The sequence below is a fragment of the Cricetulus griseus genome, chromosome 2 (assembly GCF_003668045.3).
Source record: "Cricetulus griseus strain 17A/GY chromosome 2, alternate assembly CriGri-PICRH-1.0, whole genome shotgun sequence".
In the NCBI taxonomy this organism is placed as follows: domain Eukaryota; kingdom Metazoa; phylum Chordata; class Mammalia; order Rodentia; family Cricetidae; genus Cricetulus; species Cricetulus griseus.
In genome coordinates this window covers 314,376,088-314,389,337 of record NC_048595.1, presented here as the reverse complement: position 1 = coordinate 314,389,337, position 13,250 = coordinate 314,376,088, and the positions used below count along the sequence as shown (strand labels likewise).

The window sequence follows — 13,250 nt, the reverse complement described above, 5'->3', positions numbered from 1 at the left end:
CGATATATAAATATACATTTAAATCCTGTGCCCATTTTAAATTGATGTTACTGTCTTTTAATTATTGAATTATAGGAGCTCTTTATAAATACGATATACTAGTCTTGTTGTATTTGAATAGTTGCAAATAGTTTGCCCCATTCTTCAAATTGCCCTTTAATTTTCTTTGATGTAGAACTTCCAAGCACAAAACATTTGATTCTGACAAAATACTGTGTATTTAATGTTTTTCTTTCTTTGTGCTCTTGATAGCTAAAAAGATAATTACTCAGCCGGAAGTCCTAAAATACATTCCTATTTTTTTCTATGAGTTTTATAACTTTTAATTTTAGCCTTTACATCTAGATCTAGGTTCTATTTTGACTTCATTTATATACAGGATTTGATGTATGGGTCCAATTTTGTCCATACACGTGAGAGTATCTAGTTGGCCCAGAACGATTTGCTTTATAACAATAGTCTTTATAGACTTTTTCTGCCAATTAAATAGTTTTTGCACCCTTGTCAAAAAAGTAATTGGTGATAAGTGGAAGGGTCCATTTTTATATCCCCAGTATGTTCTGCTCATCTATATGGCTTTCCTCATGTCAGGACTCTGCAGAATTAGTCACTGTACCTGTGTAATGAGTTTTGAAATGGGAACAAATACCCCAGCATTTTCTTCTTGTTCAGAATTGCATTGATTGCTATTGCTCCTTGTGTTTTATGTGCCTTTAGGAGTCGGTTTATCAATTCTGTTTTGTGAAATTAATGGCTGCTGGATTTTTATAGGCATTAACCTAGAATTGGTCAATTTGAGGAGTCTTTCTTTTTCCTTCCGCTCCCTCTCTTTCTTCTTTCTTTCTTTCTTTCTTTCTTTCTTTCTTTCTTTCTTTCTTTCTTTATTCCTTCCTTTATTTTATTTTTTATTTATTCTTCTTTTCATACAGTACATCCCAACCTCAGCTTCCCCTCCTTTTACTCCTCCTAGTTCCCCCTGCTTGAGGAGTATTTCAACCTTCACAATATTGTCTTCAATCCACAGCCATGAGATGCCTCCCCCTGTGTTTGCGTTGCCAGTGAGGTGTTTCTGAGCTGTTTCCTAGTTTTTGATATACATGTGTGTGCTTCTTAAGTCATTCCTGAATGCATTACTTTTCCACGGGAATGGTTTTTGTGGTTAGACTTGAATTTTTCTTAATCTCATTTTGAAATATGCATTAGACACACAAAGAAATGCAGTTGATTCTGTGCAATACCTTATATCTTATCTCTAGTCTTACCAAGTCTGCCTTTAGCTCTCTGTAGCATGAACACGAGAGAATGTGTAATGTGCTGTGACTTAGAAAACTTGCTCTTCTCTCTGCAGGAATGGTAGCTCTAGTGTACATCAATGAAGCCATCGATGAAGGGAACCCTCTGAAGACGTTAGATACCTTGTTGCTACCCACTGCTAATATCAGAGATGTGGACCCAGACCATGCCCAGCACTACCAGGATGTTTTATTCCATACAAAATCCCAGAAAGTCCTGGTAAGTTTTAGAATGTCTATTTGTGAGAGGGAAGACTTTTGATCCATTTGTCATAAATCTTACAAGCTTCTTATCCAAGTGAATGAGAATGAAAACATTAATGCCAAGCATTAAAGAGAAATCTAGACCCAGAGTGATTGCCTCTGCTCCTACCACTCAGTTGTAGGTGAATTCTTATCCAGAGTGCAGTTCCTTGGGCATTTCCAGTGTACCTATGTTGTGCACAGCATCTGGGTTGGGGTGGGGGTTGTAGAGGGCACATGATGCTATTTGAAAGTTCTCTGTCCTTGTGGTCAAGATGGTCAGGAACTTACTGAAGCAGTCACTGTTTCAAAGGGAGTGGTAGGAGAGCAGGAGAGAATAAGGGTTGAGACATTGTGCCCAGAATCTTAAGAGAAGTTGCCTTGGAGATAGAACAGGATCTGTGCCTAAAGGAGAGAGAAGAGGTGGTTGGGCGGGTGGGTAAGGGATTTGGCATGGTATGGGCAGTGCTTGATAGATACCTTTATGCTCTGCTCTGGGCATGGGAGGGGACTTGAAGAACAGTGATGTTATTTACAGCTGGACTTACATGGAGGGGGTCCCAGAAAGTCTTAATGCTCTTGGAAAGATACTGGACTGAGTGTTGAGACTTATAGGACCTATTGCCCAAGAGTGGAAGTGATGCTACCTGGAACAATAGCCATCCATTTCTGTCATCCACATTCTTAGGTGCAAACCCAGCTGGAAGGAATGGGTAACTCCCCTGTATACACCTTCAGAGCTCAGGATCTGCTTCCTCCGAAGCAGGGAAAATACTCTGGTTAGAGCACGTGTGTACTGAGCATCTCCTGTTGCAGGCATGACAGTGGTAGTTAAGCATCTCCCGTTTAATTCTCATAATAGCCCTGAATCATTTCATCATCACCATGAGGCTTGAGATAATGAACTAGGAGTTAAATAACTGTCTATAGCAGACAGCAAAATAACAGCATTGAGAGAGAAAGTTGCTTGCTTTGGAGACAGGCAGGCACCGTGCAGATCCTAGCTGTGTGGCCTCAGTCAAACTGCTGTATCTCCATATGCTCATTTTCACATGCATCAAATTAGAATAACACCTGCCCTGAAGTATTATAATGAGAGGTAAACAAGAATATGAGATACGTAAACGTGTTCTTATATCACAGTATATTAATGATATTACAAATATATGCATTTGTGTTTAATTTTTAAGATTTCTTTTTAATTACATGCATCTTGTGTGTTGATATGAGTACATGAGTGCAGAGAATGTACTTGGAGATCAGAGGTGTTAGATACCCTGGAACTGGAGTTGCAGATAATTGTGAGCAGCCTGATGTGGGTGCTGGGAACCCAACCAACTCTGGCCTTCCTGAAGAGCAGCCAGGGCTTTTAACTGCTTAGCCATCTCTCCAATCCCGAGTGTGTGGTTTTTGTGTGTATGTGTGTATCTATAGCATTTACTGCGAATTCCAACACCCAAACAAACAGCAGCCTATTTGAGTATTATTGAAGCCTCCTGTGGTTGCTTCCCTGCCCTATTTGAAAGGTGATTCATTCTGGGACTATGACTGTGTGCAACTGACTGGGAAACACATACAATGGGTGTTAAAACAGGTCCTTACAACAAGGAAAGACCAAAAATGACCTTAATAGATTAGTTTTCCTTGGCACTGCTGGGGATCGAACCTACTAGGCATATGTCCTTCTACTAAGATGTGTCCCTAGCCACATCCATAATTTTTTTTCTCAGCCTGGTCTTTTTCACGAAAGAAAAAGAGAAAGAGAGACAGAGAGAGAGAGAGAGAGAGAGAGAGAGAGAGAGAGAGAGAGAGAGAGAGAGAGAGATCAAAATCTGATTCTGTTCCTTTAGCTGGGTCTTGGTGTATTGTTTTTTGTTTCCTTTTTTTATATCTCTACTAGGTTCCTAGAAAATTCCAGTGTACATACTTGGTGGCATTTCTGTGTATTGCTTTCCCACAGTCTAGCCTTGGGAAATAATAAGAATAAAAAGATATTGCTGGGGCCTGGAGAGATGGTTCAGAGGTTAAGAGCACTGACTGCTCTTCCATAGGTCCTGAGTTCAATTCCCAGCAACCACATGGTGGATCACAACTATCTGTTAAGAGACCTGGTGCCCTCTTCTAGTGTGCAGATATACATGGAAGCAGAATGTTGTATACGTAATAAATAAATAAAATCTTTTAAAAAAAGATATTGCTAGCATAGTACAAAGTAAAGATTATTCCAGAGTATAGCCATTAAAGGGTAAGGTGAATGGCAGCAGCATAGAATGGATGCTAAGGTTCATCAAAGAGTGAGGACAGGGGAGTGGCTGGGAGGTTTCTGGATATTCTGTGTAAGCACTGAGTTCTTTTTGTGACGAGATTGGGTAATGAACATGGTGGCATATACTTAGCAGAGATCATTTTCTACATCTACCCACTGAAGAAGGTGAATCAAGAGCAATTTAAAATTGAAGGCTTTGACACTTGAATTATACCCTCATTAAAGTTTGGATTTGTTCATGTATGGTTACATACACACAAAAAGTATGTATGCCTTTTTGAATGAAAAAAAAGGGGGGAGAAGGAAAGACATGACTACACCTGGGTATGGTGGAGGAGAAAGCTTATGATAGATATGTGGGAGAGTATAGGCAGAAACAGGGACATCTGGGAAAGTTCAAAGTGAACACAGCCAAATTGAGCTGTGCCATGTGAGAAGAGGGGGGAGAAGGAGGCGGGGGATGGGGGGGAGAGAACAGGTGCAGCAGCCAAGAGACCCAAAGAGAGTAGACTAAAAGACCAAGTAACCAAAATGGTTGGATTATATAGGGAAGGGCATCTTGAGGAGGGGCAGTCTAGCCCCTGGGCTGGAGAATTTAGGGTAGAGACAGGCAGAGTATGCCAGCCAGGAAGGCCCTGTAACAGGTAGACACTGAAGGTTGCAGGGAGAACCTGGAGAACAGGTTCACTTTGATAAATTAAGTAGACACTGCAACCATTTGTCCTGTGTATGAAACCTCATACTTTGTTGTTGTTGTTGTTTGGTTTTGGTTTTCTTGGTTGGTTGGTTAAATTTGGATTTGTTTTCATGTGTTTTGAGACAGGGCCTCACTATATAGCTCTAGCTGTCCTGGAACTCTCACTATGTAGTCCAAGCTGGCCTCCAACACACAGAGATCCACCTACATCTGCCTCCCAAGTGCTGGGATTAAAGGTGTGTGCCACCATGCTGGATTTCTGTGTGCTTTTAACTAGTAGATACTGTCCTGTTCCACCAGGACCAACCACTACAATTAATGACTTAGCTTTCAGAATGAGTACCTTCTACCGAGATTTTCAGAATCTTAAAACATGCTTTAGGTTTATTTTAATTGCTTGTTTTAAAGTTTATCTGACTTTTATCTTATTTATTTATGCATTTTATTTATGTGTGAGCAAGCGACAGAGTTTGTGCAGAGGTCAGGGGATAACTTGCAGGTGTCAGTTCTCTTCTTCCACAATGTAGTTTAAGGAGATAATCGTGTCGTATTTGGTAGCAAGTACCACCCACTGAGCTGTCTTGTTGACATTGACTTTTATTTTTTATATAGCCTTATAAAGTCTTTTAATCTAACGCTTTGGTGCTAGTATGTAATGTTCATTGAGTATCTCTCCCTCATACCTGCTATCATCACTTCTCTTGACCATCCCCTTCCGCTTTGTCTTCCTTAGTCTACTGCTGTCATTTTATACATAAACATATGCCCAATTTTATTTCTTTGTGTAAAATCCAGGCACCACAAAGGGTGAGCGAGAGAAAAAATACAGTATTTGTTTTTCTGAGGTGGCCTAATTTGCTTAACGTGATGATCTCCAGATGCACTCCTGACCTGCAAATGGCATGACTTCCTCCTGTAAGACTGAACATGTTTGCTAGAAAGGGAAGCTCTCTAGAGTGCTTGCCTCACCCACTCCTCTGTTGCTGGGCTCCTGCCAGATTCTTTATTTAGCCAATGTGAGTGGTGGACAAGCAAGTGTCCCAGTGAGTTATGGACCTGGAGGCCTTCAGGTAAATGTCTGTCCACGTTTGATTCAACAGGAAGCTATATATAACTCAACAAAGCACACTTAAGATGTTTTTATTGTTTGGTTGATTATAACAGGGTTTGTCAGGTACATGTATATACATAATTATAATTTCATCCCAACAATGCTCAGAAGTTCCCTCAGTTCCATTTGTAGTCACTAGTGGCACACTTCCCTTAGCCACTGATATATCTCCTATTGGCTCCCTCAGGTAAGAGAAGCTTATCTACAGGAATAATCTGGAGACTTATAATTCAATACCATTTTTCACTAAAATTAATGGGGATGGAAGTAGCTGGAAGTGAAGTATTATTTAAATTGATAAATGACCTTATGAGGATATTGCCATTTAACTTACATTTTTTTAAATAAGTCTAATCAGAAATGATGTCATCTTATGTCATATGGGATTTACTGGCTTGTCAGTAAGGACATAATAGGCCTCCATGCCCTTTAGATGCTTTGGGGTTTTATTCTTTTATTCAGCCACATGTTATCCAAAGAATGCAACTGACCCTCAGTGCATAGCCCTAGAATGACCGCAAGAACCTCAGAAAAGAGAAGACAGACAGCACCTTCTCCATCATCCCTCCTGGGTGGCTTCCAAGACCCTACAGACACTAAGCTCCACAGATTCCAAATCCCTGTAGGAATGTTCTATATTTGACTATAACCTCTTTATAGCCTCTCATATACCTCACATCACTTCTGGATGACTTACCAATAGTTAATACAGTGTAGATGCTGTATAAGAATAATACAGAACAAGCTGGGCGGTGGAGGTACAAGCCTTTAATCCCAGCACTCAGAAGGCAGAGGCAGAGGCAGGCAGATCTCTGTGAGTTCGAGACCAGCCTGGTCTACAAGAACTAGTTCCAGGACAGCCTCCAAAGCCACAGAGAAACCCTGTCTCGAAAAAACAAAACAAAAACAAAAAAACAAAAAAAATAATACAGAACAAATGCTATAAAAAGATGCTGTATTGTTTAGGGAATAATGAAAAGAAAAAAGTCTGTTCATGTTCGGCTCATTTTTTTTCAACTGTTTTTGGTCTGTGGTTGGTTGAATCTGCAGGTGTGAAACCTGCAGGAACAGTGATCTTACTACATAGAAAACCTACTTGCCTATGGAACTAATATTCATGTGCAAATTATCTTATCAGGGTTGTTTGTATAGAAGTGCCATAATTATAAGAAAGTATTTTAGAAATCCAGATGAGAAAAAAGACACTTTGATTTTGAGAGCAAGGGAAGAGCAATCCTTTAAAGACTTGAAAAGCAGGACAGAGTAAAGCAAAGATGCAACAGGCCAGGGTGAGAAAAGATGGGGGTTGGTGAAGTGAGCAAGCCTGGTGCTTGACAGTAGGCATGGCTGGCTTCACAGGTGGTGTTAGGGAGCTGGTGATGAAAGCTGCCCTGGGGTTTACCATTCCAGGGAAGTGTTTGCATGACATATTCAGAAAGAGACACAGGGAAGATTGAACTGATCTGTGAAATGGAGGCTCGGTGGCACTCACAGGAGGAAAGGGGACATTTAAAGCTCAGAGAATCGGGAAGGCAAATAGAGATGTGTCGGTTGTCATAAGGAGAATAATGATAATTTTGCTTAAGATTAAGACATTCTTAAAAATACTGACAAAGTTTTTTTTTTTAATCCTAATAATTTCATGATGCTTAATGTTTGAAGCCCTATTTCACAGGAACTAAAAATGGAGTTCTTGTCAGGCCTGGTGGTACATGCCCTTAATCCCAGCAATCGAGAGGCAGAGGCAGGCAGATCTCTGTGAGTTCCAGGCCAACTTGGTGTAGAGAGTTCTGGGCTAGCAAGGACTACACAGTGAGACCCTGTCTCAAAACAAAACAAAATTAAAAATTGAGCTGTTGGTGCCATGCACAAGTCAGCCCAAGCATGTATATTTTCACTAATATCTTTCTTTGTTCTCTAAGATGATCTTGCCATTGTTGACTAAGAAGTAAGCTGATCTACAATTTTTGACATGACAAAATAAAGGAATGGGTCTAGACAACTATTCAGGCTACCCAGGCATAAAGCTATGAGATACATAAAATACAAGCTATCAGTGTTGTAGTAGTAGTAGTTTGCATGGTGAATTACGAGTATAATGTTGGTAGGAGCAAAGCAAATTGTAAAAATCACAAGGATGAGGAGAACTGCCTTGATATACCTCAGCCATTTACGATCCTGTGCATTAAGTTTACGGATGAGAGCTGTATAACAGTAGACAATGACCACAAATGGAATGAGGAATCCAAAGAATGCTAAGGAGATGAAGTAGTAGAATTGGAAGGAAGATGGAGATTCGCATGTGTTGTGGACGTCATGGCAGGTGGTGATCTCTGGCTGGACAAGATGATACTCCTGCTTCAGAATGGCAAATGGCAACATATATAAAAAAACCATTACCCACACCAGGCCACACATGAGCAAAGTGAAGCTGCGTTTGGGCAGCTTCCGGTATGTGAAGGGATGGACAGTGGCCAGGTAGCGGTTAATGCCCATGCAGGTGAGGATCAGAATGGAACAGTACATGTTGCCGTAGAAAATAACTGTAGTGATCCGGCACATGACCTCTCCAAATATCCAGTTGTTCCCATTGAGATGGTAGGCAATCTTAAATGGCAGTGTAACACAGAAAAGGAGATCTGCGATGGCCAGGTTGGTGTGAAAGATGACCAGACAGATGGATTTGGTCCTTGAGGAGAGTTTCCACAGGGTCACAATGTTTGCTGGTACACCAACCACAAACACCAGGATGTAGATGGCAGGTATCAGTTTGGTACTTAAGGAACTTCTCAGGTATCCCATGGTGGCATTATTCACATGGAGAGTTGAAATGCTTCCTTCAGGGCATTTCATTTTTACAGTTGTGGTGGCTCCTGTCCAGCCCTCTATGTCAGAAAGTGGGAAGTCTTCAAAAGTATTTGATGGAGCTCCATTGAAGGTCTTAACAGTTAAGGTTGGCTTTGCAGAGTTCTCTGAAACATTTTTCATACCTGTAATTGAGAGGAAATATTAGCATATGATTTGTTACCAAGTCCTACCTGTGATTTGGATAAAAATAAAATACAATGTTTGATGCTGCATGATTTCTATAGTTATAGAACTTGGGGTCATTTTTTTTAAATCACTATAGATGCAACTAGATGACAATCACCTACATGTTAGGATTTTATAATAGTGCTAGATCAGTGGTTCTCAACCTGTAGGTCATGAGCCCTCTGGTAAACCTCTTATCTCCAAAAATATTTACAATTCATAACATTAGCAAAATTACAGTTATGCAGTACCAATGGAAATAATCTTATGGTTGGGGGTTACCACAACACAAGTAACTGTATTAGAGTGTCACAGCATTAGGAAGGTTGAGGACCACTGTCTTAGAGGAAACAAAACAGCACAATGGAACAGTATAGAAAAATGTTTTATTGCCTACAAGCTATATGTATGTAACTATGTATGTATGTATGTATGTATGTGTGTGTGTGTGTGTGTGTGTGTGTGTGTGTGTATGTATGTATGTATGTATTCAGGAAACAGTTAGCCAAGTTGAGTATTCAAGCAAACTGTCACTGAAAAGATAAGCTTGAACAAAGATGAGCAAGCTACAGAGATAGAACTTAATACACAAGGTAGATTCTCATGTTGATGGCTGGGCATGGAATCTGGGAATGGCCAGTCAGTTGATTCTGAAAATGTCAATTGCATACTTAAATGGCAGTTAAACTCTACTGCCATCTACAAGCAATTCTTAGATCAGAGGAGAAGATGCGTGGACAGATACTGTCTTGTGCTAATTTGATACATCCAAGAGAAAACAAATTTGAAAAATTAAGTCACACAATTAATTCCCAAAAGGACCTTAAACTGTCCTCTGGAGCCATGATCTATTCGTACATTCTGGGGTTGCATACAAATGTCTTTTCCCCCTTTGTTGGCAATTGAACCCAGGGCTTTTCAGTGCTAGGCAGTTGTTCTACCACAGGCCCACGCCTCCACCTCTGCACACAGAGTTTGAAGAGGAATGACTACTATGGTAGATAGGATAACATTCCACCCAACCCACGACTCCACCTGCTTGCTCCTGGAACCTATGATACCTCACATGGACAAGGGGTTATTTAGTTATCAGGGAGATGGGGGCAGAGCCCTAGATTGGCCATGTGGTCTAAATGCAATTTTACAAGTCCTTATACATGTAAGGCAAGAGGCTCAGAGTCAGGCTTAAAATGATATGCTATTGACATTGAGGATGAAAAAGTATCCAGGAGCCAAGGAGCATGAAGGGAAGAACATAGTCTCTCCTGTAGCATCCAGGATGAACATAGGCCTAGCAACATGTTGATTTTTAAGAATTTTGACCTTTGGAGGCATCATATGATGAACCTGTGTCATCTGAAGCAGCCAATATAAGCATGTTTTTGACCAGTGTTTAAAATGGGTTTGGTGACAGAAGAGTGTGAAGTTAAGAAAGTAGGGACAGGAAACCTACTGTGGGGGCTGCTGTCCAAACTGCTCAGAATCTAAGGGTGGTCAGTGAACTAGAGCCACTGTTGTAGGTCGTAGAGAGGTGCAGATGGGAACATAAGGGACATCTCATCTGATTGGTTGTAGAGGAGGATCTGCAAGCAACATAACTTAACATAGAGGTTTCCATTCTGAATGGCTTGGAGGAAAAGGATGCTGTTTAGAACTGGGATTGGGAAGAGTGAAAGGGATAAAGTGGGAAAGGAATTCAGCTCTCAGGTTTATAGGAGGTTTGTTTGTTTGTTTGTTTGTTTGGCTTGTTGAAACAGGATCTCACTATAACCCAGGCTGGCCTTGTCTTCCTGCCTTGGTTCCCTGAGTACCAGGATTCCAAGTGTGTGCCACCACACCTAGCTAAAATCTTAGGTTGTGGTATGACCAAGCTGGAACAGCTGGTGGAGTGTTAGTCTGTAAAATGTTGTTGGGCAGGCAGTTCAAAAGCTGGATGCCACATGCCCAAAGGCCAAGAGCAAATGTGAGATGTGAATGCCTTAGTCTTCACAGAGTCTGTAGTTTAAATTAGGAGAGTGGAGAGATGGCCTAGGGAGGGATACAGGAAGAAGGAATGCAAAGACTTAGGAGAAATGCCAGGTTTTAAGAGGAGACAAGACAGAGAAAAATCAAAATGTGAAATTACTCTGATGACCTGGGGGGTTAAAGTGAACTTTTAAAATGAAAGAAACATATCAACTGTGTGTAATAGATACTTGGCATGACTCAGCATGTTCATGTAATAACCAGTTCCTTAAATGCCAGTTTAAACCTCATATATTTCAATCTGAAATGCTAGTACCCCAACAATGAGGTCCTGGCACAAAACCCCTGAATCCTCTATTTTCAATATTCATGGATGATGTTCAATGAACTGTCCTCATTTGAAGCCAGGGTCTCTCCCAAACTTAATCTCTGGCCTTTGCTCCCAGGTATAAATTCCTTCAGACCTCAGAGTTTGCACAGGCTGAATTCATTGTATCAGGTGGAATCAGTATGTCAGAGCAACTGCATATGAATGACCCGGTGTCATTTAAGGAAAGAATCATTTGGAAGGTAGCATTCTGTTTGTCTGTGAAGATGTGAGCATTAGAGTAATGTCCTGTGACATTTGAACTCAGTCACTCAAATCCTTCTGTACATTTGCATTTGGGAAAAAGTCAAGTCATCACCCTCAACAAGTGCTTTAGCAAGTTGGGTGGAGTGATGTGTACAAATTTCTTCCCAAGGTCTGGTGAGAAACCTGATGAAACCACATGCTAGTGAGTTTGCATGAATCCTGTGATTGAGCAAGGCATGGTGTTGATAGACAGAGAGACTATTTTCATGAGATCTCAGGTTTGCCCCCACCTAGTCCTTCTGATAGTCAGAATAGTTCTCCTTGTTAAGTTTTGTTCATACTAGAAAAAAGACTGGGATTTTTTGGGTTTTGTTTGGTGTGGTGTTTCTGAAATGCTCTTAGTTTGGGAGAAGGCTTCAGAGTAATCCAGAGAGAATGAGCCTCTGCTTTCCTGATGAAGGATGTTCCCATCATACCTCCCCATGGGAGTGGGTGAATGAATCCACTGCCTCATCTCCTTTAAAGCCCTCACTTTTCACTCCTCCCAAGCATGACTGGCATCAGGAACCCTCTTGTACACATTTCCTTGTCACTGTGGCTCAGCTTTTTGAGTTATCCTCTCAAAGAAACCATAGACCTGTCCAAACCCTGCTTGGACAGCCCCTGCCATGGGGATCTCCTTAAGTGCTCTGCAGGAACCTCACTTAAGGCTCATTCCTTTGCAGAGGGTGGCTTTCTGTTTAATTTTAGTTTCATCCCATCTCTCCCTCATAACCCTGTTGATTGCCCTGTGACCTGACAGTGAGAGAAAACCCTGGATACAGTCCTGTCTCAAAGTAGTTCATTTCAGAGCAAGCAGAAGGTTACAAGCTACCACGTTGTGATAGGTAAAACAATTTCAAGGTGAAATAATTATATTTGGGAGATCTTATTTCTAAAATTCTGCATAACTAAATTATACATACTCATACCATATACATATATATACTTGTACACACACACACACACACACACACACACACACACACACGGGATGAGGAGAACTCCCTGGTACTGAAAGCTTAAGGAAAAAAAAAGGTATTTAATACTGTTAACATCACTGGCTGCTGAAACCAAATGACCCTTGGTGGCAGTATTTTTCCCTACCTGTGCCTCAACAGAAATTATAAAATTTATATATAAATTTTAATACCTTGGAAGAAAAATGCAATCTTTTCTAAATCAGGAAATTTTACAAATAAGAAAATTACCTTTTGACTTAATTGTAGATAAAGTCTTGACTCTGCCACAAATGTGTAACTACAGTAGAGAACAATTGATCTTTAACAAGGTTTGACTTGGCAACAAACTTTAGCTACCTCCATGATTCCCTTTGAATAACCCAGGTCAAACTCTGCCTTGGGGTTCACAATTCTTGGGACAACAAGAAGAGTAGGTTTGTTTGACTCCTACAGCATAAAAGGACCCTTCTCCCATCCCCATCCCCATTCCCATCCTATTCCAGAAGAGGACTTACCACTCTGGCAAAAAGTGGCTGGCAGAAGCAGCAGCCTAGTAGCAATCAAGATAAGGACCTTCATCCCGATATCCTGAGACCCAGTTACAAAACGTTATCCAGTGTACAAAGTCACAGAGCAGATTTCCCTCTGCTCCATGTATTGGCAGCCAGTGGGAGCCTGAGGAATGTCCACCCTGCAATGTGTAGGCAGGGACTTGTCCTGCCTCTGCTGGGAAAGGATGTGGCCACTTGATGTTTCCGTGTATGAGTGACTCAGACTGAGTCTCTATGGAGCTTGTTGCCATTTCCCTTTAACTCTTCCTCACCCCCTACCGTTATTTCATTTAGAACCAAGGCTGTATTTCTCCCCAGGGCATTTAAATAATGGCTGAGACTGCTGAATCCTTTTGCAAAACAAAGCCGAGAACAGACACAGAGCATCAATTAGCTTTGGATTCATTCCACAGCTCAATTTTTTCCCCATTTTGAAAACATACTTCCAGAGTTACACTTTCTATTTAATACATGAATAGTTAGAAATTATTTATCAGTGCCTCGCTCAGCCATTGTC

General features: G+C 40.9%; 2 protein-coding genes across 3 annotated transcripts in view; one reads left to right on the top strand and one right to left on the bottom strand.

Annotated features, from left to right (window-relative positions):
- The window catches only part of Iqgap2 (IQ motif containing GTPase activating protein 2), a 271,719-nt gene that overhangs the window by 189,583 nt on the left and 68,886 nt on the right, over positions 1-13,250 (top strand). The window contains exon 13 of the mRNA XM_027401697.2: positions 1,349-1,512. Within this exon, the coding sequence (XP_027257498.1) occupies positions 1,349-1,512 (164 nt within the window). The remainder of the gene's footprint in view (positions 1-1,348; positions 1,513-13,250) is intronic.
- F2rl2 (coagulation factor II thrombin receptor like 2) lies at positions 5,610-12,927 on the bottom strand. 2 transcript variants are annotated; one of them, XM_035440504.1, is made up of 3 exons: positions 12,698-12,927; positions 8,065-8,599; positions 5,610-8,034 (listed from the first exon to the last, which is right to left on the bottom strand). In XM_035440504.1, exons 1-3 carry the CDS (start codon positions 12,759-12,761, stop codon positions 7,551-7,553), a joined length of 1,083 nt encoding a protein of 360 aa, XP_035296395.1. In that variant the 5' UTR covers positions 12,762-12,927; the 3' UTR covers positions 5,610-7,550. The 2 variants fall into 2 exon arrangements, with proteins under 2 accessions (XP_035296395.1, XP_027257499.1); XM_027401698.2 differs by having other exon boundaries at positions 5,610-8,599; positions 12,698-12,926.